The 27,194-nt window shown below is 40.6% G+C and overlaps 1 protein-coding gene across 10 annotated transcripts in view; it reads right to left on the bottom strand.

Moving 5' to 3' along the window:
- MAST4 (microtubule associated serine/threonine kinase family member 4) overlaps window positions 1–27,194 on the bottom strand; it is a 443,961-nt gene that overhangs the window by 216,039 nt on the left and 200,728 nt on the right. For all 10 annotated transcript variants that reach the window (XM_053288780.1, XM_053288778.1, XM_053288779.1 and 7 more), the window contains one exon: window positions 17,670–17,701. In XM_053288780.1, coding sequence (XP_053144755.1) covers window positions 17,670–17,701 — 32 coding nt within the window. The remainder of the gene's footprint in view (window positions 1–17,669; window positions 17,702–27,194) is intronic.

The following is a 27,194-nucleotide window of genomic DNA, read 5'->3' as shown; positions in this document are numbered from 1 at the left end:
GGCAAGATAATTTTGATCTGCCAGTTCTGGATGGGATCACACTTCCCCAGAAGGAACAGGTATGTAATCTGGGAGTGCTCCTGGATCCAAACCTCGACCTGGTGTCTCAGGTTGAGGCAGTGGCCAGAGGTGCTTTCTATCAGCTTCGGCCGATACACCACCTGTATCCATTTCTTGAGATAAATGACCTTAGAACGATGGCACATATTTTTATTTTATTATTTTAATATATTTATTCATTCATTTGATTTATATACTGCCCTACCTAAGTGGCTACATATGATAGAAACAACCTGACATGACTACAGCAATGCACTCTATGTGGGCCTGCCTTTGTACATAGTCCAGAAACTGCAGTTGGTACAGAATTCAGCAGCCAGGTTGGTCACTGGGTCATATCAGAGACTCCATATTACTCCTATACTAAAAGAGCTACACTGGCTCCCAATAAGATTCCAGGCAAAATACAAGGTGCTGGTTATCACCTATGAAGCCCTAAACAGCTTAGGCCCTGGATATTTAAGAGAACATCGTCTTCACCATGAGTCCTGCCGCCCATTGAGATCATCTGGAGAAGCAGTGATCCCTCTAAGGTGTGCACATGTGCTCACATGCTTTTTGATATCTGCTCCATTAATTATAGATACCGCTCAGGTGAACCAAGAAGGCCCCATTCTGAATGCAGATGCACACAGACTGCCATGATAATGCTGGCCAGAACAAAACTCATTCCACACACAGATGGGGAAAAAATAAGAACACACTGCTGGAGAAGTTCATCTGCAATTGCCACTGGCTCACCTGGTGGCTACGCATGGGCAGGCCTTCTCTGTTGCTGCCCTAAGAGACTAGAATGTGCTGTGTGCTGAAATAAGAGCTTTCCCATCTCTGACAACTTTTTAAAATTCTCTAAATTTTTTAGTGTTCATTTTTAGTCTGTTTTATGTTGTAAAACACCCAGACACAGAAGTTTAAGTAACCCAATGACCTCATTAGAGCAGCAAGTTTAAAAAGCTGGAATACTTCTTAGCTAGTGGAAGCTGAAAGGAAAAGCAAGCAAAGCTGTGAGAAAGAACGGAAGATTTTTGTGCATTTTCCCAACCTTGTATCTCAGGGCTATAAGAAAGCAAGCCAACCTACTTCTTTAGGGGAGAACTGGCAACTGTAGTGCAACTGAGAACAACTGGAGAATACCAGTAGGTAAGCAATGGAAGCATGGTTGAAGGGCTTCTCAACTAACCATCAGGCAGTATTCATATCGTTCACTAAAACTGCACCAGAAAATTGTATCGTACTGAAGGATTTGAAGGCCCCGCTCTACCATTAAAAGACCGTAACACGCTTTGTAATATGCAATTGTCAATATTGCCAATATTCGAACTTCTGAAACAGAAGACCCTTGTGGACTGGCAACCCTAGATCCCATGTATATGGTAATTTATTCCATCCTGAACATTGTTGGAAAGGATGTGGTATCCTTTCCAGCATCCAGGTAACATTAGCTGTATACCATATGTTGAGTGTGCCCTACCTCCATGAAACATCCATCTCTTTTCATTGCTAAGTTTTTTCAATGTGATAATACTAGTGGAACAACTTGCGCAATGATGAAAGGTGTAGATGAACCATAGCACAACTTGCCTGGGTCTGAGTAGGATTGGTGTTCTGTGGAGGTGGTGATATACCAAAAGGTTATGTCCCAAGGGCACACACACCCCTCTTCCACTTTTCAGTGCATCTTTGCCACTATACTTCCAGTTATTGACCTCTGCAGGGCTGTTATTTTTTTAAACAATATTATGACCTATTATGACCCTCTGCACCTTCCTCGCTGTCTTTAAAAATAAAATCCCACTCACATTTCTATTAACTTATTTGTATGCTTCACTGCTGCGAATGTGACTTCCTCACAAGAAGTGTGGGGGCGGGGAGCATCACCAGTTTGGGGTAGGGCTATGCATCTGTTCAGATGCTAATCACAGAGTTTAAAAAACAAACAAACACAAAAACCACGGATCCTGTCCCAACTTCTTAAACTGCAGCTATTTAAATGCGTAGAAAATCAAGCCTCAGAACTTTAAAGTGTGTATGCACAGAAACCCTCACATCTATCTGCCTGGCATTTGATTTTATCCAGATGGCTCTTGGCAGTTCACATAAATAAAAACAGATAAAACAAAGCAATTAGAAATTAAAACCATTTAAAAATCACTCAAGGCCAGACTAAAAAGGTCTGTTTTTAAGGTTCTTTTAAAGGCAGATAAGATCTTAAGCCTCGGTTATCTATAGGGAGTGCATTCCACAGTCCAGGAGCAACTACAAGGACCCATGCATCCTGAGTCGCTGCCAGACAGTTGGTGGCAAGCCAGCTCTTGATTACCTTAATGTGGAGTGGTAATCATGCTGAAGGCAGCGCTCTCCCAGGTAACTTCATCCTAAGCCATTAAAGGCTTTAAAGAAAATTATTAGCGTGTTGTAATTTCCCCAGAAACATATTGGCAATTGTTTTAAAACAACCAGTGCAATTGTTTTAAAACAGCCATAATATGGTGTCTCCAAGAAACCCCCGATATCAATACGGCTGCTGCGTTCTGAACTACTTGAAGTTTCCAATCTACACACAGCCCCACATATAGCACATTGCAGTAATCAAGCCTAGAAGCTACCAGAGAGTGCACCACAGTTCTAAGATCATTATCTCCAAGGAACCGATGCAGCTGTTGTATCAACCAAAGTTGATAGAAAGTGCTCTTGGCCATAGCCTCAACCTGAAAAACCAGGGTGAGACCTGGGTCCAGAAGCACTCTCAAACTATGTTTCGGTTCCTTTGGGGGGAGTGCAACCTCAACTAGAACAGGAAGTTCTATCAAATCTCTCGAATTATGACCTCCAGCCATGTGTTACATCACCTTAAGTGGCACAACGGGGAAATGCTTGACTAACAAGCAGAAGGTTGCCCATTTGAATCCCCGCTGGTACTATATCGGGCAGCAGTAATATAGGAAGATGCTGAAAGGCATAATCTCATACTGCGCAGGAGGAAGCAATGGTAAACCCCTCCTGTATTCTACCAAAGAAAACCACAGGGCTCTGTGGGCGTCAGGAGTCGAAATCGACTTGACGGCACACTTTACCTTACCATGTGTTACAAGACCAGCCTGTTTGGGGGCTACAAGCAGCACCCCTCTATATGATTTGGAACTGCAGGCTTGCAGGCTCCATCTTGGCTACCAGGACTCATGGGACCGCAAGCCCTCCACATGTCCATATTTGGCAAACTCTCAGTTAGTTACTTAATGCAAGCAGCATGGGGCAATTTTACTCCAGGTCAAGTATGACATGCCATGCCCCCTCTCTGTCTCACAATTCAGAGATGGATGCTAGCTGAGTAGGACACGATTTAAGGAGTAGGACTATTTCTCAAGAGAATAGTCAAACTCATCTTGTTGGCACAAAGAATTAGTCTAACTAATCACCTCAAAAGAAGCTCAGATAAGGCTGTATCACTCCCACCTAATGCAGCGTTAATGGTCTGGTGTGGACCAGGGAAGAGGCTAGTTAGCATGAAAAGCAGTCCAGGTTCCACACCTGGAAGGTCTTCCTGACCCATAAGATAAGCTTTTACCTCACCCATTTACTCTGTCCCATACAGGTTTTTCAAACCATTTCACTCTTTCTATTGCACACACCCAAGACTGAATCATGTATTCTTTTGTTAACCATGGATGTCATCCCCTGCAACCACAAGGTGTGACCTGTGTTTGACCTATTTTAACTCTAAGCCCCATTCAATAAGTCAATGGTGTACTCCTTCTTCGGACCCACCATCTGCTTGTGATTTGGCTCTGGCAATTCCATCTACCATGGCCATTGCTCCAGCTTCGCTTCCAGCTCCTGGTTTGGACACTTGGCTGCCTTAAAGGGCCAACCTCCCCTGGATTTTCCCTGGAACCAGTCCCTTTCCTGGATCCATGGCATGCGAGCGGCACGTTTACCTCTCCTCTACTCTGTCCTCCTACTTGGTTCCTGGGAAGGAGGACCACAGCGTTCCCCATCCTGCAAGGGTGACAGACACCCCAACGGAATTGGAAAAAGGTATACTAACAAAATATATCTCTATCTCTCCCCCACCCCCCTTTCCTAAATCTGAACTTTGCACTCCAGGTCCGCTCTCTCTGCCAAGCCCCAAGCTGATTTAATCACAATTCGGACCTTTAAGCTAAAAAAAAAAAAAGGCTCTTTGTGAGTCTCCTATTTACATTGCTAATTAAAGTGTTATTGCCTTTATCAATTTCCTAGACATTATTTCCTGTACACAAATAATCCTTAAATAAATTTGATTGTACCATACTCCTATCTCAAGCCTTTATTTCCAGACCAAAGCTTTGCACAAATTGCAACTGTAATGTACTGTTCACTACAGTCATGCTAATTCCCCACATAAGTCCAAAAGTAGCCAGCATTCTAGAACAGTTCCATTAACAGATGAGAACCTCCATCTTCTTTGGATTCAGCTTCAATTTATTATCCCTCATTCCTCTGATTACCACCTATAGCAGGCATTTATTTATATACACACTTTCATTGTAAGGTCTGAAAAGACCACCTGGATAATTGGAGGTAAGTAATCGAAAGTCAGGCATAAAGGTCATCACTGCACCAAAACAAGCTACTCATTAGACAAGTGTTCCTTATGCTGTAACATTTTATCACACAGATGGCAGTAACGGGATCTAATGGAAAGAATATTGAATCAGGAGAGGTTCATCTGCAGTTGCCACTGGCTCATCTGGTGGCTACTTGGGGATGGGCCTTTTCCATTGCTGCCCCGTTGCTGAGGCTTTGGAACGTGCTCCCTGCTGAAATAAGAGCCTCCCCATCTCTTACAATGTTTAAAAAGGCAGTCAATAAACATTTGTTTTCGCCCAGGCTTTTAATTAGATACTGTTTTAATAGTTTGATGGCTTTTAATAGATTTAACGTTGTTTTAAATCTTAAATTATTGTAATGTTTTAACCATTTTATTTGTTGTTGTATTGTTTTGTTGTAAACCTCCCAGAGACTTGCGTTTTGGGTGGTATACAAATAATAAAATATAAAGAAAAGGATCCCAGCAATTGTGTGTTCCTAGCCCACCAGTTCATTCCATATGCACAGGGGGGAAATGTTGTCAAAATGAGATATTCTGGTCAGGTTCTTTGACAATATATGAAAGAAGAAGATGAAGATGGCCAACATTACAGCGGTGGCAGCAAATATGAAATATAGTGTTATGAACAGTCTATAACATATCAGAACTAGAGGTATCAACTCAGAAGTATGTGAAACAGGCCTGTGTCTGATTTCATTTCTTTATATTAAGAGTTCAATTAGACCTGCCTGGGCAATGCCTGGTCAATGATTTGTAGAGGCAGGGGTAATCTAGCATTGGTTATCAGCATCTGTGGAAACTCACTGAGACAATGGGTCAGGCTTAATTACCAGTCTCACACTGCTGAAATTAACCTGTGTCCAGTAACAGGATGCTTCTGCCTTAAGTCAAATGTGTTGATTAACTTGCCTCACTCATGCTTACCCTTTTGATGATACTTTGAATATTCTTTTGTTGCAAATACACACTAGATAGAGGTATACAAGAAATAATGTCTCACACAAATAGAACTCCCTCTCACTAATTGCTAACTTTTAACACCTTCTGGGACCAGGCTAGCACATCTGGGATGCAGATTTGCTTTTGGACTTTGTCCCCTCCTCAAGATAACAGTTTACAGAAAAAGATTGAGATCTCTCTGAACTGACCAAATATCCTAAGCTAATTTTGGTAATTAAAAGACAACATTCAGAGGTTAGCAGAAATAAATGCCTTTTGTGATCCAGAAGACTAAAAAGGGACATCAAAGGATGGAACCACTATAAGAAGGAGTCTCTGGACATGGCAGTTTAGCAGTTCTGTGCCTACGGGCATTCTGCTCACACGCTAGCATTCTTGTGCCTACAACAAGATCTGCTCACATGCTTCCCCAGAGTTTGCTGCCCAGCCGCGGGACTAAGCAGGAACTCTGCCCGTGCCCAGAGGCTGTGACTTCCACTGCGCAGTGAGAAGTCAAGGCTCCCCAGCCATGGAGCTCTCAGCTATGATCTGAAGCAACTGCATGACTCCTGTCTCCGCCAGCGCCTCACCCCTTCAGCTGAAGTGATCCGTCTCTCTCCAGCCTCTGATCCTGGTAATATGCTGCAAGCCTTGGAATTCCCTCCATCCTTTCCTCTTCCCCTGCTCCCTTCTCCTCCCCCCCCTTTCTCCCCACTAATCACCCCAAAACCATGCCAGCAAGCCTCTCTCAAACCCACCCACCCCTCTTTTCTGCCTGTATCTGAAATGTATTAGAATCTAGGAAGATTTAAATGCCCACACATATGTAATTAGGCACACGGGTGAATAATGGTGCTGGTTAGGAAATACTGTTGCTGATATTAATAGAGTATATTCTGCTTTCTGCTTTGCTAGATTATGTTGCTAGTCTTTATCCTCTCTAATAAAACGCTTGGTGTCCGTCCGTGGACGGACACCAAGCGTGCGTTCGTGCCTGGCCTGTTCTGGGCATGCCCAGAACAGGGCAAGGGAGGCACGAACGGCAGGACCCGGTGGCCATGTTGGGGCCGGGAGAAGGAGAAGTGGCCGCCGCCTACGCCAGGAGGAGAGTGCGGGAGAGGCGGCGGCGCAGCCGTGGCCACGGCCAGAGGTGGCGGTGGCCGCGACGGGGCAACTGGCGGCGGGAGTGCGGGTGAGGCGGCGGCGGGGCCAGAAGCGGCCGCTGCAAATAAAGGAGAGAGGCGCCGGGGAAAGAGGCGGCGGGGAAGCTGGCCGAGGTGGCGGCGGAGCCGGCGCCGAGGCCTGGCGCCGCCAGTAAAGCCGGGCGGGGGGGGAAACCTTGGGGCCCGATCCCACCATTCCCGTCCCCCCGCCAAATTACTAAGGGCCAAATTGGCCCTGAAAAATGCCGCCGCCGAACCGCCCTCCCAGCTGCCCGATCCCACCATTTGTACAGGAAAGAGGAGCTCGCTAGCAGAGCTCCTCTTTCTGCAAAGGCTCTTCTCAAACTGGCACTTTGAGCGGAAAGGGCATCCTTTCCGCTCAAAGCGCCAGTTTGAGAAGAGCCTTTGCAGAAAGAGGAGCTCTGCTGGCGAGCTCCTCTTTCCTGTACAAATGGTGGGATCGGGCAGCTGGGAGGGCGGTTCGGCGGCGGGGGCCGAAAGCATTACTAGCGCCCGTTTTTCAACGGGCTAAAATTCACTTGTACTCAATAAAGCCCATTGAATCTTTGAGTGGTTGGATCTCTTTTCTTCCTTGTTTCCAGATCAAATGTGGTCACCAATATAAAAGAACTTGGCCCAGACCTATTTTATATACTGGCTATTGAGCATATTTAGTATATAGATCAGGCCTGGTCTGTAACAATAGCTGTTCTATAAATTGTGCTAACTTTGAAGCTTGTTTCATATTAAGGCTTAGGTGCTAAATCTGACCTTACTACAGGAAGTGCCCAAAGTAGAATTTACAAGCAGAGTAGAATATTACTTGTAGAATATTACTTATGCATTCAGACAAACATCAAAAAGCTGTAATGGTTTGAGGGTGGGGTTTTGTTTGGTGTTTTTGTTTTTGTTTTTTGGACAGACATTTAGGAACAAAGTAAATCTAGTTCAATACTCTGCTGGTCAAATAGATTTGGGAGGTCACAAGCAAGGCACTCTCTTGTAATGGACATTCTCTTCCATTTGTTGCCAATATTTAGTAAGCAGGCATATTTTATTTATTTAATGGAAACTGCATTGGATAGTAGGGATGAGCACAAATAATTTTTAAAGAAGATTTATCCAAATCTACCCCCTCCAAATCACCCCAGATTCGATTTGTATTTGCTTTGATTCAATTTGGATTTGGACTGATCCGGACCACTTAACAAGGTCTTAGAGGCACCAAATTGGGTGCTGGGTAGGTCCCCATGTGTTCTACCTACCACCCAAATTTCAAGGCAGTGGGACACTTGGTTGACCAATTATTATTATTATTATTATTATTATTATTATTATTATTATTATTATTAATTGTTTACACAGTCAGACAGGTGTTATTGACTGGTATGTTTTATCCAGACATTGAGTCCTTCCCAAGAACCTGGGATGCCAGAATTTTATTGTCAATTGTTATAGATATCGTCGCAGAATATAGGCTGTTCCCAGTAAAGCTGCTTTTTGTAATTGGCTGATGGTGATTTCTGTGGCCCCTATGGTATTGAGGTGCTCTTCAAGGTCTTTTGGAACTGCACACAGGGCGCCAATTACCACTGGGATTATTTTGGTCTTTTTCTGCCACAGCCTTTCAATTTCAATTTGTAGATCTTTGTATTTGGTGATTTTTTCTATTTCTTTTTCTTCTATTCTACTATCCCCTGGTATTGCTATGTCGATTATTTTGATTTGCTTTTCTTTCTTCTCGACTACAATTATATCTGGTGTATTGTGTGGCAGATGTTTGTCTGTTTGTAGTCGGAAGTCCCATATATTTTTACATCTTCATTTTCTTCAACTTTTTCAATTTTATGGTCCCACCAATTCTTGGCTACAGGTAGCTTGTATTTTTTGCAGATGTTCCAGTGTATTATCCCTGCTACCTTGTCATGCCTTTGTTTGTAGTCAGTCTGTGCAATCTTCTTACAACAGCTGATCAGGTGGTCCACTGTTTCATCTGCTTCTTTACAAAGGCGGCACTTGCTGTTTGTTGTGGATTTTTCTACGTTTGCTCTTATTGCATTTGTTCTTAGTGCCTGTTCTTGTGCAGCCAGTATTAAACCCTCTGTTTCTTTCTTCAAGTTGCCATTCTTAAGCCATTGCCAGTTCTTGGTGATGTCTGATTTTCCACTTATATTGTGCAAATATTGACCATGCAGGGGCTTCTTTTTCCATTTTTCTGATCGGTTATTGACTTGTTCTTTCTTGTAGGCCTGATTTCTTTCATTGGTGTTGAATAGTTTCGCATTATTGACCATCTGAAGTGCATCTTCTTCACTGTCCTTGATATATTCTTCAAGGCCTCTTTTCTCCTCCTCTACTGTTTGATGAACTTGCAGCATTCCTCTTCCACCTGAGCTGCGAGGGAGGTACAGCCTATCGACATCACTGCAGGGGTGCAGAGCATGATTAGTGTTATTATTATATCTTGCATTTGTTGGTTACATTTTTTGACCTCTTTCATCCAGCCTGCTTTTTTATTATAATCTATTGGATTGTCCCATAATTTCCCTCAGAATTGCACTGTTTCTTCTTTATTTGGTGTTTCTAGGTTTCTTGCAGTTTCTCCTTTTATGCTTTGGTAGAAACATCTCTGATTCGACTGGAATTGGAGATTCTGCCTGTGTTGTTTAGTTCTGGCTTCATATCTGCTAATCTTCTTTGACACTGCTGTTATTTGCTGTTTTTTATTTCCAGGACTTCTCTATGTTTCCTTGAATCTAGGTGGTATTTTTGGATCAGATACTGTTTGGTGTTTTCATTCTTCAGCTTCTTGTCTTTCATATCTTTCAATTTACTAGCATCTGATCTAAGCCTGGAGATCTTATTTTCTAATCTAATCTTCCATTTAGGTGATGTACTACTTTCTTTTTTAACAGGTCCAGTGATCTTATATCCGAGCTCTTGTGTTGTTATTGTTGCTGCACTGTGCATTAGTTGGTTTGTTTCTTGCAAATTCTTGGTTGTTATTTCTCCAAGTGCAGCATTGACATCTTTTAATACCTGAGCAAGTTGTTTTTTGGCAACTGTTTTTAGAGCTGGAAGCCGAACCCTGGTGGTTGTTTGGTTCATGTGCTCACTTATTTTTTGCTTTAGTTCTTGTTGCTTTTCTGTTAAACGGCATTTGGGTTTTTGAGCTGAAGGCAAAGCGGAGGTTGCCTGGTTTTGATTTTGAAACAGTTCAGCCACAGTGGCATCCTCTATTTCCAACACCTACTCCATCTGCGCCTGAGCAACTGCTTCAGTTGGTGGTAATTCTTCTTCCATGTCTTGAGCCTGTGTTGCTCTTTGCAGTTCTTCCAGCTCAACTGCTGTGAATACTTTATTTCTTATTATGAATCTTCTCTGGTCTGCTAGCCTTTGTTCTGTTATTTCTGTATCTGGATGCTTCTCTTTCCAAATTTGGTACATTCTTTTTAAATAACCTCTTCTAGTTGGACTAGACTTGTAATAGCAGATCATTATTTCCTTGTTGGCATTTTTCGTATATTTTTTTCAATTAAGCGATGTTTCTTCCAGTAATTTTGCTTATTATTAATATCTATCTCTCTTGTTTACACAGTCAGACAGGTGTTATTGACTGGTTTGTTTTATCCAGACATCGAGTCCTTCCCAAGGACCTGGGATGACAGAATTTTATCATCAATACTGTTGGTTATTATAGATATCGTCGCAAAATATAGTCTGTTCCCAGTAAAGCTACTTTTTGTAATTGGCTGATGGTGATTTCTGTGGCCCCTATGGTGTTGAGGTGCTCTTCAGGGTCTTTTGGGACTGCACCCAGGGTGCCAATTACCACTGGGATTATTTTGGTCTTTTTCTGCCACAGCCTTTCAATCTCAATTTGTAGATCTTTGTATTTGGTGATTTTTTCTATTTCTTTTTCTTCTATTCTGCTATCCCCTGGTATTGCTATATCGATTATTTTGACTTGTTTTTCTTTCTTTCTTCTTCTTCTTCTTCTTCTTACTATTATTATTATTATTATTATTTAGTTTTTACTGATTTTGAACATTTCCACCATAGGAAACAATTGGGATTCGAAGTTGCCCTATTCTAACCCTAACACGGATCCCCAGCTTTCAATTTTATTTTATTTTTAAAAAGCTAAGCTCTAGCCCTTATAGAAGTGGAGTTATGGAGCAAAATGTGCAGTCATTCTTGTTCAAGTGTTTGGATTTTTTGGTGTATAAAACTTTTCCTCATAATGAATCCCTATGAGGATTCATTGCACACATGTCTTCTGTTCATTTTGACTGTCACTACACAATGCCAACTGTCTACTGCCATGTGTCAACTACACCACACACACACACACACACACACACACACACACACACACACCCTGCAAGGCAGTGAGGTACTCATTTTAATTTTTAGGAATATTGAAATGTTTAGATTTTTTGGTGTCTAATAACTTTTCCTCATAATGAATCTCTATGAGGATTCATTGCACACCTTCATTTCTTCTGTTCATTTTGACTATCATTGGACAGTGCCAACTGTCAACTGCCATGTGTCAACTACACCACACACACACACACACACACACACACACGGCACTCAGTTTATTTTTTAAGTATTTTTGAAGTGTTTAGATTCTTTGGTGTCTTCATTACACACCTTCATTTCTTCTGTTCATTTTCACCCCACTGCTTTCCAGGTGGGGGTAGGGAATTAGTGGCATCCCATGTTCCAACTGCCTGCAAACCACAAACCACTGGGTACACAAGTTTATATTTTAGGAATTTTTGAGGTGTTTAGACTCTTTGGTGTGTAATGAATCCTCATAGGGATTCATTATGAGGAAAGGTTATTAGACACCAAGGAGCCTAAACACTTGAAAAAAATCCTAAAAAAACTGAGTAGTACCCCACTGCCTTGCGGGTGGGAGTGGGGTTTCATTGGCACATGGCAATTGACAGTTGGCACTGTTGAAAAGACAGTCAAATGAATAGAAGAAATGAAAGTGTGTAATGAATCCTCATAGGGATTCATTGAGGGAAAGTTATTATACACCAAAGAATCCAAACACTTGAAAAATAGTGACAACACGTTTTGCTCCATAATTCCACTTCTACAGGGGCTATAGTTTAGCTTTTTCTTTTTTTAAATGAAAGCTGGGAATCTGGGGGAATTAATAGGAGGGATCCAAATTTCAAATCGATTCAAATCGAATCAGGCGCAATTCAATTTGTACTTGAATCTAGCCAATGGACTACAGGGGTGATTTGTTTTGTCTCCAAATTACCTGAATCAGCTAGATTCGGGTACAAATTGATTTTTACCCAAATCAATTTGCACATCCCTAATGGACAGAACTTCCCATTATGAATTTGTCTAATCTATCTGTCTAGAAAAGCTAAAGCTATCTAGCCTAGAGACCATAACTTAAGTTATTATTTTCTTAGTCTTGAGCCTGCTACAATTTAATTGAATCATGAGGAATATTATCTGATAGATGAAATCAAACACTAAAATACTTATTCTAAATCTTTTAAAACTTTACTTATGGGTTAGGTGTGGTTTTCAAGATCAGCGGAAGAACCCCAAGTCCTTTGGCTTTTCAGTAGTTATCATGCATGTATTAATGAATCACACTAACAGTGGTAAAGGTGTTCAGGGCCCCTGCCTAAAGAATTCAGATAATATATACAACTTAAATCAAGTGATTATTTCATAAGACTCATCACCTATTAACCTACTTTTGAAGTTCTCTTCAGCTTTTAACAATAATTGATTTCTCATTTATTTAATGGACAAAAGAATACGGTAACCCTGTAAGACATGCTGCTGGGTGCTTGATATCTAGATGAAGGGGCAATTCCTTTATTGCGTAACTAAGGAACTATGCTACTTAGAAAATTTGTTTTGAAAACATTCCATCACTGTTTTCTTTCTTGCATCTGCTACAGCATATATAAATACAGCAACACATCAGGACAGGGACTTAACTAGTAACTACTACTACTCTGCTATCCTCCTAGGATACACAGAGGATCTTACAACTGGCAGGAGGTCTGTATGGTACTAATGTACTAATATTGCAGTTTCATAACATAAAACATAACATAACAAACTGCTATGTTGTTTGGGGCAATTTGCACAAAGAACACATTATTTTTCACTTGGATTCCAATCAAAAATCAAATATCAATCCTGCATAGCTGAACACACAGTTAACAATAGAAAAATATTCAGACTTCTGCATAAAATATAATACTGGCCCATTGTCCTTGTATTGTTTCATTGCAGCAGGATTCTATTAAATTTCCTGTCTTTATCTCTTCTTCCCTAAAGTAATCCAATAATCCACACTCAAAATCAGAGATAAAGAGACCAATTACAAACCTTTATCAACTTCTGGAAAACCTGTCAGAATGAGCCTTAAGCAAAAAGAAGCTTAACAATTCCTATTAAGTTGTAGATGTGGAGTCTTCTGTTCAGCACCTCATCCGATGCTATCAGCTTCTTTTCTTCCAACACATAATGAGGTTTATGACCATTATGTGGCAAACCTGTAACAGTCTAAGTTTTCCAGGTGTGAAAACTGATTAAGATAATATAACAAGATGGTACCACGCAAGAATTCACCGACGATAGTTTGGCATATTTCATATGATTCAAAAAAGAATAAATAAGTTTGAAAATATGTGGAAACTACTTATGCAATTGTATTCCAAATGCTTCCTCCATGTTTCTAATACAAGACGCCTACTATTTTCACAATATCCTTGTGGCCCACAATGCACAGAAGACTTTTCAATACATATCTGTAAATACTCAGCAAGAACTATACAAAATATACAAAGAACTGTAGTAGTTATTTAATGAGTCATACTAGAATTTTCTGAAGCCAGAATTCAAAAAAAGATGTGTCACAGATTACTTAATTCCCACCCTCATATAATTGCACTTTAAATGTTAATTAGGGCAACAGCTTTGGTCTGAAGCTATTTCCAAAAATACATACATTCTCAAAGTTTTCAGCACAACTATCTCTCTCAATATGTAGGGCAGAGGTGTCAAACATATGGCCTCGCAGGCCAGACATAGCCCTGTGAGTTCAATTGTACAGCTCACACAAGGACCTAGCTTCCCTATAAAGTGTGCACATGCAGAGCAATTTTGATGGCCACTCAATTAATCTCAGCTCCCACATTTGGCCACTATTTCTGGAGGTAGCTCTCTCAAAGCCTTGAATCTGACTGGGCTTCTCATCTTTCCCTTAGGGCCTGGCAGGAAGCATCTGTCCATTTCCATAGCAGCCAGCCGAGGTGGTGAGGGAGGGACAGATTTGGGATTGAGGAGCAGGCAGGGAAAGTGCTAGAACCAGAAAGAGTAACATCATGCACTGGCAGAAGTGAAGAGTCAACCATGCAGCAGAGCACAGACTAAAAGCGGGCAAAGAAAAAGGCAACAGGCAGGGAATTCTACGACAAGAATTGCATTTTTATTTGTTCTAGTTTCTCTTTCTCTCTGCCTCTGCCCCCCCCCCTTTCTTTCTGGGATTGAAGGGGGGTTGAGGGGAAACCTCTATGGTCTAGGAATGGGGCTCTCTTTCATCCGGTGCCACCGCCACCACCTGTAGCCTCGTGCATCCTCCTCATTATAAATGTATTATGATTGTGCATAATGATCATTTATGGTAGGTTATGTGCATGGCCCTGGAGGTGCATTTGAATCAAATTTGGCCCACCACCCAATTGATTTTGACATCCCTGATGTAGGGTATTTCACTCATTCACTCACTTACAGGTGTTCTGGTCCCGCCCCGCCCCCGACAATTAGGTTAATCCAATAAATTACCTACAATTTCATTTCTTCAAACCATACCATGAATTCAGTACTGTATTAATGAGAGCTCCCCAACATGGGCCATAAGGGAAACAGTTATGAGAGTAAAACCACCATTGTGTTGTAGGTTTAAGGGTTACGAGTTAATAGGATGGGAGGGACTTGAGGGAGAAAGGAGAGTTGTATTAGATGGTGAAGAAAGACGAGCAGACATAAAGGTCTTTGGGTAACTGGACGTTAATAAAGCAGCTTGTATTTGAGAGACTCGGAGAATCTTGGTCCAACAGCAACACAACCACCTGCATGAAGGGAATAAGTATCATGCACACAGAAGAAATATACATTAGAGCAGAGCCAACAACCATTTTCAATGTATTTGTCTAAAAGCACCTCCAATTTCAATGTGCTTTTGACCACCTCTTTGAAATTTCATGTTTTCTATCCATCTTGGGCACTATAAGTTAGTATGCAAAAGTCCCCAAAGACTGTTTTTCAAGCTCAAGGGAGCAGGATGCTCCCCACCAACAAAAGGAAGTACTTTTTTCACACAATACATAATCAACCTATGGAATTATCTGGCACAAGATGTGGTGACAGCCAACATCCTGGATGTCTTTAAGAAGGATATAGATAAATTCATGAACAGAATATAATTCTGTAATTACAGAACATAATTTTAATAGCTGCTGCAAGTACCTGGAACCTAGGGAAACCCAACATTGTATTAAATTTGATTTCATTTTGGTGGACAATATTTTATTATTCCTAGATGCTGATGCAAAAGGAAAAACAGTAGCAGTTTTCATTTCAAAAGCTGTAGTCACGAAATAGACCTATATACATTTGGATAACTTATGCTAAGTACAGGAGAAGTAGTGGTAGCTACCACCAAAGTTTGCCTAAATGATAATCTATGTTGTTGAGCATGAGAAAAGAATGCATAAACACTGAACAATTCATGCGTGTAAGGCCTGCTTCAGGCAAAGAATAAGAATCATGAATTCATTTTAGGCCAATGGTGCTAATCAGATCAGAAGAAGTTCCAGGATTCTGAAACAAAAGGCATCCTTTTAGGTTCTAGGAAGCTATGAGGTTCTGGAATAAAAAAAAAAAGTTTTCCTTAAAATGGAGCAAGCTCATGTAAATGGCAAAAATCTTCAAATTTATCAAGTACATTGAGTGCCACCACATGACAGCTTGCAACTCAGGGACCACAGTTATTTCTAATGTACTTCTTGCAACTCTGATTGCGGAAACAAGCCACATGAATGTTTTCCTGCTATCATAATGTTGTATTTCATTTAAACTCAAATTATTGCATTGATATAACGTACACAATTGCACACCAAACTTTTAAAAGATTTGCTAGATGAAGATTTCTAATATTAAACAGCCTCCTGTCTAAGTAGTACTTTTCAAGTATGACCACGATACTGAAAGTTTCACTCTGAAAGGCATATGTTTTGTTTTTAATTTGACACCTTCTCTAATTAGCAAAACGATTCTTATGCATGTGATAAAGTCGCTATATGCACTGGAAGTACTCTTCATGTTTAGTGAAAGATGTGGGATATTATGGCATATTTTACATGGGCACGCCTGTAATCATAATCCTTGGTTAACATCTGTTTTAAAGTCATGGAATTGTAAGATGAGTGCTAAATTCAGCACCAGCCAACTGTAACAAATATGGTCAATTATTATTAAAGGGCAGCTTTGCACATCCAGTTTTGTATAACCATGCTTGGGGCAGAGTGGGGAGTACCCAGAATGTTGGGGGCAATAAGCTAAATCATTGTAAACCGCTTAGAGAGCTCCGGCTATAGAGCGGTATATAAATGTAAGTGCTATTGCTATTGCTACTGCTACAACTGACACAAACAAGCAAAATAGGCCTTTAAATATAATTGCTTAAAATGCATATAACGACAATTTATTCTGGTAATAACTCATCTGCGTACTTTCCGTTCATAATAACCTTAATTGCTAATTACAATCCTCACAAGTTGGCCCACTTCAGCCTTAAATGTTAATGCATCTGCCATCTTGAACTGGGGTCGATGACATCACAAACTATGTCACTGAGCTGTTCCTATGTGTCACTCACTAAAACTGCACAAATTTGGTTCAAATCGGTTAGATGGTCCACAAGTTAGCCCACTTGCACCTCAAACGTTAACATGTTCACCATCTTGAATCAGGGTGGACAACAACATTATAAACTAGAGGCGTCCCTATGTGTCCCTACAACGGTAGCAAATTTGGTTCAGATCCATTAGACGGTTCACAATTTAGCCCACTTGTGCCTCAAACATTTATGAGTCTGCTATCTTGAACTGGGGTGGATGACATCTTCACAAACTACACCGCTGAGTCCCTATGGATCCCTAGAACTGTACTCAATTTGGTTCATATTTGCCCAGGCATTGCGAGGTTGATTGTGGGGCACACATGTTCACACAGAATGCCGGGCAATCTCATAAGCTTACTTTCCTTAAGAAAACTAGGCTAAAAAAAAAATTCAATGGACATAAATCTACACAATACAATGAACCACAAAATAGCCAGACAGTTTAATGTATTCATTGATTTTCTAAAACAATAAAAATAAATGCTTACAAGTTTCTAAACACAATCCATAACTCTCACTGTTCATATATATTTAATTTCATGCACTGAATCTTTTGCCACTCAGATTAAACCCAAATGAGTCTCAGCAATGTTCAAAAAGGTGTTGACTATTTAAATAATTGCTACATGAAACTAAAAATAATAAACTAAGTCACATTTACCTTTTTTAAAAAAAATTGCTAACAGCCTTATTAAAAACCTGGATGTCTTTCACAATACCTGCCTTACTAAAGATCACTACAATAGACCTCCAGAAACATTCAGCAGAGTACAATGACCTAAGGGCACTGGTTTACAATCGTTATTTTCTTTGTGAACATCATAAAGCCAATCAACTGCCACATTTAACCTTCATTTCATCAGACACGGAAAGAAAAGAGACACACTGAAGAACTGTCAAGCCCCATACAGTGCACTGAACACAAAGAAAGGAAGGAACATTGGCTACTTACAAACTTCCTCTTCTTGGAAGGCTCAGCTCCTTCTGCAAAAGAAAGCAAAGGCCATCATACAAAGAATTACAGTGTACCAAAATTTTTTCTTCTTCAATCAAGTACTCAAACATACACAAATGGTCCAGGCATCTTTAGTCTGGTTTAAAGTGAATCACAAGTCTGTCTAGTTCTTTGAGCACTATTTTATATTTATTAATTACAGCACAGATTACTATAGTTATTTCCTATATTAAGCACTCACACAGTTTTCTTTCTTCAGAGAAGCATATTGGTTGGATATTGCACAAATTAAAATAAAAAATTAATCTGTTGACAAAGTGGTACACATTAAATACCAATAGCCGGGCCGGGCACAAAGCATCTGCACCTCTAGTTCTCCCCCCACTGCTGCTGTTTTCTTCCCCGCCGCCACCATTCCGCCCCCCCCCCCCGCCTGCCCACCCTGCCATTTTCTCCTGCCCGCAAGCCTGTCCGGCGCTGGCGCTTTCCTCTCCCCCCGCTGGCAGCTCTCTTGCAAACTCTCGCGGGAGCTGCCAGGCATGGAATTAGCGATAAGTACGCCTTAAGAGAAATAGAGAGAGAGAAGATGATGTGTAAGCAAGGTGTCCTTGCTGTTCTACTCTGAATTTAGACATCCCAATGGCAGATACGTCATTGTAAGTAGCTAGAAAGGAATAAAGATATATTGAAGATCTCTGGCAGTTTATACAAAGTAAACATTTCACACTAAAGTTACTGCCACAAGTAAAGATCTAATTTGAAGCTAAGTACAGCAATATCCCTTAAGTACAGCAATATTCCCTTATTAAACATAAGCCTTAACAAAAAAAAAGACAATTTTATTTTTATTAATTTATTTAACATATTTGCATACCACCCAAAACACAAGTCTCTGGGCAGTTCACACACACACACACAAACAACAATAAAAACAAGTAAAAGTGTTAAAATATTACAACAATTTAAAGCTTAAAACATTAAAAATATTAAAAACCATCAAACTATTAAAACAGAATCTAATTAATTCAAAAAGACAATCAATAAAACACAACTTATCTAGACCCATTTCAAACTGGTTTTCGGGCAGGCTATGGGGTGGAGACTGCCTTGGTCGGCCTGATGGATGATCTCTAATTGGCAATTGACAGAGGAAGTGTGACTCTGTTGGTCCTTTTGGATCTCTCAGCGGCTTTCGATACTATCGACCATAGTATCCTTCTGGAACGTCTGAGGGGGTTGGGGGTGGGAGGCACTGTTTTATAGTTGTTCCGCACCTACCTCTCAGACAGATTCCAGATGGTGTCGGTTGGAGATTGTTGCTCTTCAAAATCTGACCTTAAGTATAGTGTTCCTCAAGGCTCCATACTCTCTCCAATGCTTTTTAACATCTACAGGAAACCGCTGGGAGAGATCATCAGGGGATTTGGAGCTGGGTGCTACCAGTATGCTGATGACACCCAGATCTACTTCTCCATGTCAACTTCTTCAGGAGTTGGCATATCCTCTCTAAATGACTGCCTGGAAGCAGTAATGGGCTGGATGAGGGAGAATAAACTGAAGCTGAATCCAGATAAGACGGAGGTACTTATTGTGCGGGTTTGGAACTCTAGAGACGATTTTGATCAAACTGTTCTAGATGGGGTCACACTTCCCCAAAAGGAACAGGTTAGCAGTCTGGGAGTACTTCTGGATCAATGTCTCTCCTTGCTTTCTCAGGCTGAGGCGGTGGCCAGGGGTGCTTTCTATCAGCTCCGGCTGATACGCCAGCTGTGCCCGTTTCTCGAGATCAATGACCTCAAAACAGTGGTACATTTGTTGGTAACCTCCAGACTGGACTTCTGTAATGCGCTCTACATGGGGCTGCCTTTGTACGTAGTCCGGAAACTTCAGTTGGTTCAGAATGCGGCAGCCAGGTTGGTCTCTGGGTCATCTCGGAGAGACCACATTACTCCTTTGTTGATGGAGTTACACTGGCTGCCGATAGGTTTCCAGGCAAAATACATAGTGCTAGTTATAACTTATAAAGCCCTAAACGGCTTAGGCCCTGGGTATTTAAGAGAGCGTCTTCTTCGCTATGAGCTCCACCGGCCATTGAGGTCACTTGAGGAGGTCCGTCTCCAGTTGCCACCAACTCGTTTGGTGGCTACACAGAGACGGGCCTTCTCAGCTGCTGCCCCGAGATTGTGGAATGCGCTCCCTGCTGAGATACGATCCTCCCCATCTCTGGCAATTTTCAGAAAACACCTGAAAACACATCTCTTCAACCAGGCTTTCTCAGCTTTTTAGTACTTGTTTTTAAATTGTTCTGATTATTTAATTGTTGTTTTATATTTTTTTAATGGTTAATCATTGTTTTATGCTTTATAATTTTTGTTTTAATTATTAACTGATTTTAATGGTGTTTTAATGTAAACCGCCCTGAGCCTTTTGGAAGGGCGGTATAAAAGTTTTAATAATAAATAAATAATAAATAAATAATAAATAAACTTAATACATTTATTTTGTTAAGGAGAACTCTTTAACTTCTCAGTTTTCCTTTATATATACACTATAGTCCTGAAATCAAAATTAGAATGTTGATAGTTACCACATGCCTGAAAACATCCAATATAGCATAAATGAATGACTAGCATGTTTCTCTGTTTTTTGCATTTCCACTATGAAATATTAATTATATAGTGCATAGTATGAATGCTTTGTTTCACCTTTTATCTATATTCTATGAAATACAGGAATTTTGTACAACAGGTTTTATACATATGTAAAATATTTAATACACTTATTAGCATGGAACGTTTTTTTAGAATATAGAAAACTGCTTTTCTACTATTTTATCTTAATGCAATTAAAATAAACCAGAAGACCAATAGTATATATTTGGGGGGATATTTCATTTCTAGCCACAAAACATGCTACATCTTCATATGAAAATAAATGAAGAACCGCATCTCTGGATCAGACCAAAGATCGAATCAATTGAATGTCTGTAATAGTTGTGAGTCACAGGGCCCTGGAAAACTCACAAACAAGGATACAGCCATCCTGTGATTGTGTACATAGCATCCATATTGTTGAAATATTGCTTTCCCCACCCCCCCACCCCATCATGGCTAAGAGTCATTGATACTGACCCCTACCATTTTTTTCTAATACTCTGCCATCCAATGTTGTAGCAATGAATTCTTTCGTCCATCTTGCATTTCCTACCAAGATTCACTGAATGACACAAATTCTAGTATTTTGACCCTCCAGAGAGTTCATAGTTTTAAGAAATTCTATAATGCTCATACTCATCCAGATTTTTTCTGAAATCCCATCTTCATCTTTGTAGGCAAAATGTTCCACTACAATTAAGCTATAGTCACCCTTCCCTATACCTTGTCCAGCTTTATATAGGATGGAGCAACTAGAGCTGCACAGCAGTGGTCCCTCTAATTTTTCTCATCTGTGTGAGGAATGAGTTTTGTTCTGGGCGGTAGATTCCAGGCAGTGTGTGCGCACCTGCATTCAGAATGGGGCCTTCCTGAATCAAGCTGAGTGAGATCTAAAATTAACTGAGCGGACATAAAAAAAACTTGTGAGCGTGCACACGTACGCATGCCTTAGAGGGAACAGTGCTACACAGTATACTAGATGTGGCTGCAATACAAGCCCTGCTCAGATTTTTTATTTCTCAAGTGACACTGTACACGTTCAGAGCACACCCTGAAGTCCTGTCCCTGGTGCTGACACACTGAGAAAAGGGATGTGCAAACTGATTCGGGTACAAATTGATTTGTACCCGGATCTAGCTGATTCGGGTGATTTGGAGACAAAACAAATCATCCCTGTGGTTCATTGGCTAGATTTGGGTACAAATCGAATTGCACCTGATTCAATTTGAATTGATTCGAGATTTGGACCCCTCCTATTAAGTCCCCCAGACTCTCAGCTTTCATTAAAAAAAAAAAAAAAAAAAAGCTAAGCTATAGCCCTTGTAGAAGTGGAGTTATGGAGCAAAATGTGTTGTCACTATTTTTCAAGTGTTTGGATTCTTTGGTGTATAATAACTTTCCCTCAATGAATTCCTATGAGGATTCATTACACACTTTCATTTCTTCTATTCATTTTGACTGTCTTTTTGACAGTGCCAACTGTCAACTGCCATGTGCCAACTACACCCCCGCCCACGGCTGTGGGGTTTATGTTCTATAGATTGAACTCAGTTTATGTTCTAGGATTTTTTTCAAGTGTTTAGGTTCCTTGGTGTCTAATAACCTTTCCTCATAATGAATCCCTATGAAGATTCTTTACACACCAAAGAGTCTAAACACCTCAAAAATTCCTAAAATATAAACTGTGTACCCAGTGGTCTGTGGTTTGCGGGGTAGTTGGAACATGGGATGCCACTAATTCTGCATCCTCACCTGGAAAGCAGTGGGGTCAAAATGAACAGAAGAAATCAAGATGTGTAATGAAGACATCAAAGAATCTGAACACTTCAAAAGTACCTTAAAAATAAAATGAGTGGGGGGGGAATGAGTGTGTTTGTGGGGGGGAGGGGGTAGTTGGCACATGGGAGTGACAGACTAAACAGACAGAAGAAATGAAGGTGTGCAATGAATCCTCATAGAGATTCATTATGAGGAAAAGTTATTATACACGAAAGAATCCAAACTCTTGAAAAAATAATGACTGCACATTTTGCTCCATAACTCCACTTCTACAAGGGCTAGAGTTTTGTTTTTTAAAATGAAAGCTGGGGATCTGTGTTAGGGTTAGGATATGGCAACTTTGAATCTCCATTGTTTCCTATGGCGGAAATGTTCAAAATAAGTAAAAATTTTAAAAATCATTAAAAGTCAATCAAGTGTCCCACTGCCTTGAGGTTTGGGTGGTAGGTGGCATCCATGGGGACCTACCCACCATCCAAATTTGGTGCCCCTAGGACCTTGTTAAGTGATCTGAATCGGCTTGAATCCGAATAAAAGCAAATACAAATTGAATCTGGGGTGATTTGAGGGTTTAGATTTGGACACAAAACAAATCAGGAGTGATTTGTTTGGGGCACAAATAGAATTAAAAAAATCAGTTTGTGTGCATCCCTAACTAAAAGCCTCTCCCTCCCCATGCTCTTCACTACCTAAGTATGATGCTGGTTGTTTTCGTGATTGAAGCAGTTCGAAGTTATGTCGTCTGTTTGAAGCAAACACCATACAGTTGGCCCTCAATATCTGCGATCCCAGCACCCACCATGTCACATTTCCACAACTGGGCAATGTAGACCCAACCTCACAATACACAGTTTAAAAAATAGTAAAAATATGCAGATCCATGGTTCCTGAATGGCCAGAAATGACCTCCAAGGTCATTGCCAGCCACCATTTTGCTCAATGGAACCTTTTAGTGGCTCTTTAAAAAAAAATAATCAGTGTTGTCCTGCGTTTAACATCTGAAAACTGAGTAAAGAGAAAGGGGGTGTAGTTATGCTTATAGAGAGGAATTTTAGGAGCTTTCCAGTGGCTGTTGCTGGGTTCTACCATGTGTTTCTTTTTAAATTGTGAGTTCTTGTGCGACACGGAAGCATATACCTTTTCCAACAAACTACTTTGAGAACTTCTTGGTTGAAAACAGTATAATAACTAGTATTACTACTAGTAGTAATAATTCTAACTACTACTACAACAGGGGTATGTGGCTATTTTTCTAGCCTATCATGTAGTTCAATAGTGTGTGGGTATGTTCTCGCCTTTGCTAATGGAACTGCTACCGGAACATTGGTGGGGACCCCAAGTTATGTTTTAGGCTTGTGTGGGGTAATTAGCTAACTTGAAATGGAACAGTCCGACTTTCAAAATAAAATTGTACAGAGTTTTGGTCATGGAAACAACTGAACAGAGAGGTTAAAGTTCAAAAGTAAAATGAGATTTATTGAAGGGTTTTGGGGGTACAGGAAGAGAAAAATAATGGTTTAATGCTTGACTGCTGCAATGCGCTCTATGTGGGGCTGCCTTTGTATATAGTCCGGAAACTGCAGTTGGTTCAGAATGCAGCAGCCAGGTTGGTCTCTGGATCATCTCAGAGAGACCATATCACTCCAGTATTGAGAGTCACTATGAACCTCACCACCCATTGAAATAATCAGGGGAGGTTCGTCTGCAGTTGCCACCGACCCGTCTGGTGGCTACTCAGGGACAGGCCTCCTCCATTGCTGTCCTGAGGTTCTGGAATGCACTCTCTGCCGAAATAAGAGCCTCCTCATCTCTGACAATTAAAAAATCAGTCAAGTCACATGTGTTCACCCATGTTTTTAACTAGATACTGTTCTGATAGTTTTTAACATTGTTTTAAATTTTAAAATTATTATAATTTAAGCTTTTTATTGTAAGCTGCCCAGAGACATAAGTTTTGGGCAGGAAATAAATATGTCAAATAAATAATAATAAATGAGAAACAATAATAAATTAGCAACAATATTGAACAACCATGACTAGCAAGACCAAGAAGTTATAAACAACTGTTTCAGCTGACAAAGATGCAATTTGGCTTGAATTTCAGAATTAAGTTCACTCAAGGCTGACAAGAGAGAAACAGACAATTTTGGATTTTAGAAGGAGTAAAGAGGAAAGGGAGTATGAGAGCAGGGATTTTATACTTCCTCACTCCTTCCCAGAGGAATGCTGTGAACCCTTGTAGCTTGGTCATTATCGAGAGGCTTCTTTCCTTCGAGGCAGGCAGGAAGGCGGGAGTGGGAACCCAGGGACCAGGCAGAGGTCCAGAAGCCAGGCAAAATCCAAAAAGGAATCAGAATCTTGCATCCAGGAGTGCTGCACTGACCCAGCTAGGAAAAAGTCTGGTCCAAAGGCAAAGGGAAAGTAGAAGTGAGAGTCAAGATAGGACAACATAGAGGTGCCTGTGCCAAGACATAGGAAAACGTAGCTGGTGGACCTGAGGAAGAAACACCTGGTGAATCTAGGATAGAGACATAAGTGTCCCAGGAGACACACTGATTGATTGTGTGTTGATCTCTTATAGGAAAATTCTTGCCTGAAGGCGTTATGATAATCGCATCTGGAAAAAGGGAGCAATAGGGACAAAGGACAGGATGAGGCATTGTCCTACTGAAATGTGAGGAGTGGACCTCTTCTTCAGCAAAGGCTGGGAAAGGTCTGAAAAGACCCGTGAAGAGAGAAACAAAATGGATACATCAAAGTTTATCTTTTGTGTTTTTTGGAATATCTGGGGGTGGCTAAAATGTAAACAAGCTAGATTCCCACACCTTGATCCAGCCATCAACATACTCGTTAGCAAAGGAGATGACCTGTTATTTTCTTATCACTCCTTCTTGAGGAGGAAAGATCATCTTGACCTGATTCACTGTGCCAACATAGGGAGAATATTTGGCTGATTCTTTAAAAGAATAGCACTTGATTAAATCACATCTACTCTGGCTTCCCACCTGTAAGTAATCAGGGGGGTGACAAGCACAGGGAAGTTCTCCTGCAGTCCTGGAATTTGAACCTGACCTAAGAGTTCCTTCTCCCAGGCTACGTGCCAAAGTGACATACCCTTTGAGTTAGCTGCAGGCGAGACAAAATAGAGATCTCATTCTCCCGTGGGATCCAGAGTGCAAACAGTCATAACTACAGGCTTGTAGTTCCAAATCAGACATAGAGGGGTGCTCCCTGGGAGAGCCCACAAACAGGCTCTCTTTCTTAACATCTTAGATTAAAAAATCAGCTGTAAGGAGGAAAGGGAATGCTAGAAGAGAAAAGAAGGGGACAGGGGATGGTATGGATGGTTCAAGTGCCTCTCTTTAGCAATAATGTCAATCAGTTCTAAAGCAATTCCCCAATCTTGTTCAACTACATCAGCCTGGCTGAAACCAACTGTCATCCAGCCCTTCCTCTCCAAGAGCTGTCCATCTGCGGACATCTCACTCAGGTGCAGCAGCGGGAGACCTCAGAGAGCCAGAGCCATCCACCACCCTAAGAGCAGTTGTCTGGCTGCTCCCTTCTGGGAACTGGATACATCAGCAACCAGTCACCCTCTACCAGAAATGCTGATGGAAGTTTTAATGGCTGACATCCAGACTAAATTACTCAACAGTGTTACTCTGGAGCTACTCTAAAGGACAACCTCTAAATTTCGATAGGAAATACAAAGTAATTTAGCATCCATGTCAACCAACGTATTCATTGCTTTTTATTAATATTTTAACTTGCTTTGGGGACTCAGGATAGCAAGATGATAATAAAAATAATAAACATCTAGTAACAAAGTCTTGTGGTACCTTAGAGATTTATTATGTATTTGAACATGCTACACAGAAATACATTAGCATCTCTAGAGCCAAGAGGTCTAATAGAACACAGCAGACGTTTTTAAACACAGAAATACCATAAGCTACCCTAATTTATATTAGGGTTTGGAGCAAGGATATTGTTATATTTTCATTTATTCTTATATCGCTTACAACGTATACTTTTACAGCCAGTTATGGAACTGCTAAAACACTATTGGTTTATTCGGCTGATAAGACAGCTACATCCATCTCTGGAAATAAATGACCTTAAAACAGTGGTACATATGCTGGGAACTTCCAGGCTTGACTACTGTAATGCGCTCAATGTGGGGCTCCCTTTGTATGTAATCCGGAAACCACAATTGGTACAGAATGCAGAAGCCAGATTGGTCTCTGGGACAACTCGAAGGGACTACATAACAGAACTGCACTGGCTGCCAATGTGTTTCTGGGTGAAATACGAAGTGCTGGTTATTACCTATAAAGCACTTAATGGCTTGGGAACAGGCTATTTAAGAGAGTGCCTCCTTTGTCATGAACCCTGTCGCCTGTTACGATCTTCTGGAGAGAATGAGTCATGGTTGTCACCAGCTCATTTGGTGGCTACCAGAATCGGGATTTCTCTGTGGCTCTCCTGGAGCTTATGAATATGCTCCTTGATGAAATGAGTATCTCCTTCTCTGTTTCTTTTCAGGAAGACCCTCAAGACTCACCTGTCCTCACAGGCTTTTAATTAGCATTAATTATTTTAATAATTTGTTTTAATTGTTTTATGCTGCTGTTTTTATTTCTGTTTTATGCTACTGTTTTGTTTCGTGTATTTTAATCTGTGCTGATTTTTAAGTATTGTTTTAAATTTTGTACACCACCTAGAGATATACGTAGGTGGTATAAAATATGATTGATAAATAAATAAATAAATATAAATAATATAGTATTCTGAAGCACCCATTGTTTAGTGATGCACTTTATTCCAGAGTACAAATCCATATTAATAGTCTATTTCTTTACATTTATAATGACAGCACAATTTAAAATTGCCTACTCATAAGTATCATCTGACAAAAAGAAAGAATATAAAGTGTTTGTGGTGTATAGATCTGGGTGTATATCCTTCTGCCATATCTAGGCATATCAAACCCCTATGACCCTGAGACACGGGCTCAGCCCAATTTAAAGCTGGCAGAAGCCTGTCAGAAAGGGCTTAAAGGATGCTGAGACTTAAAGACTGCTTCAGC

Source organism: Hemicordylus capensis, chromosome 2 (assembly GCF_027244095.1).
Source record: "Hemicordylus capensis ecotype Gifberg chromosome 2, rHemCap1.1.pri, whole genome shotgun sequence".
NCBI lineage: Eukaryota > Metazoa > Chordata > Lepidosauria > Squamata > Cordylidae > Hemicordylus > Hemicordylus capensis.
This window is presented reverse-complemented; position numbering and strand designations above follow the sequence as displayed.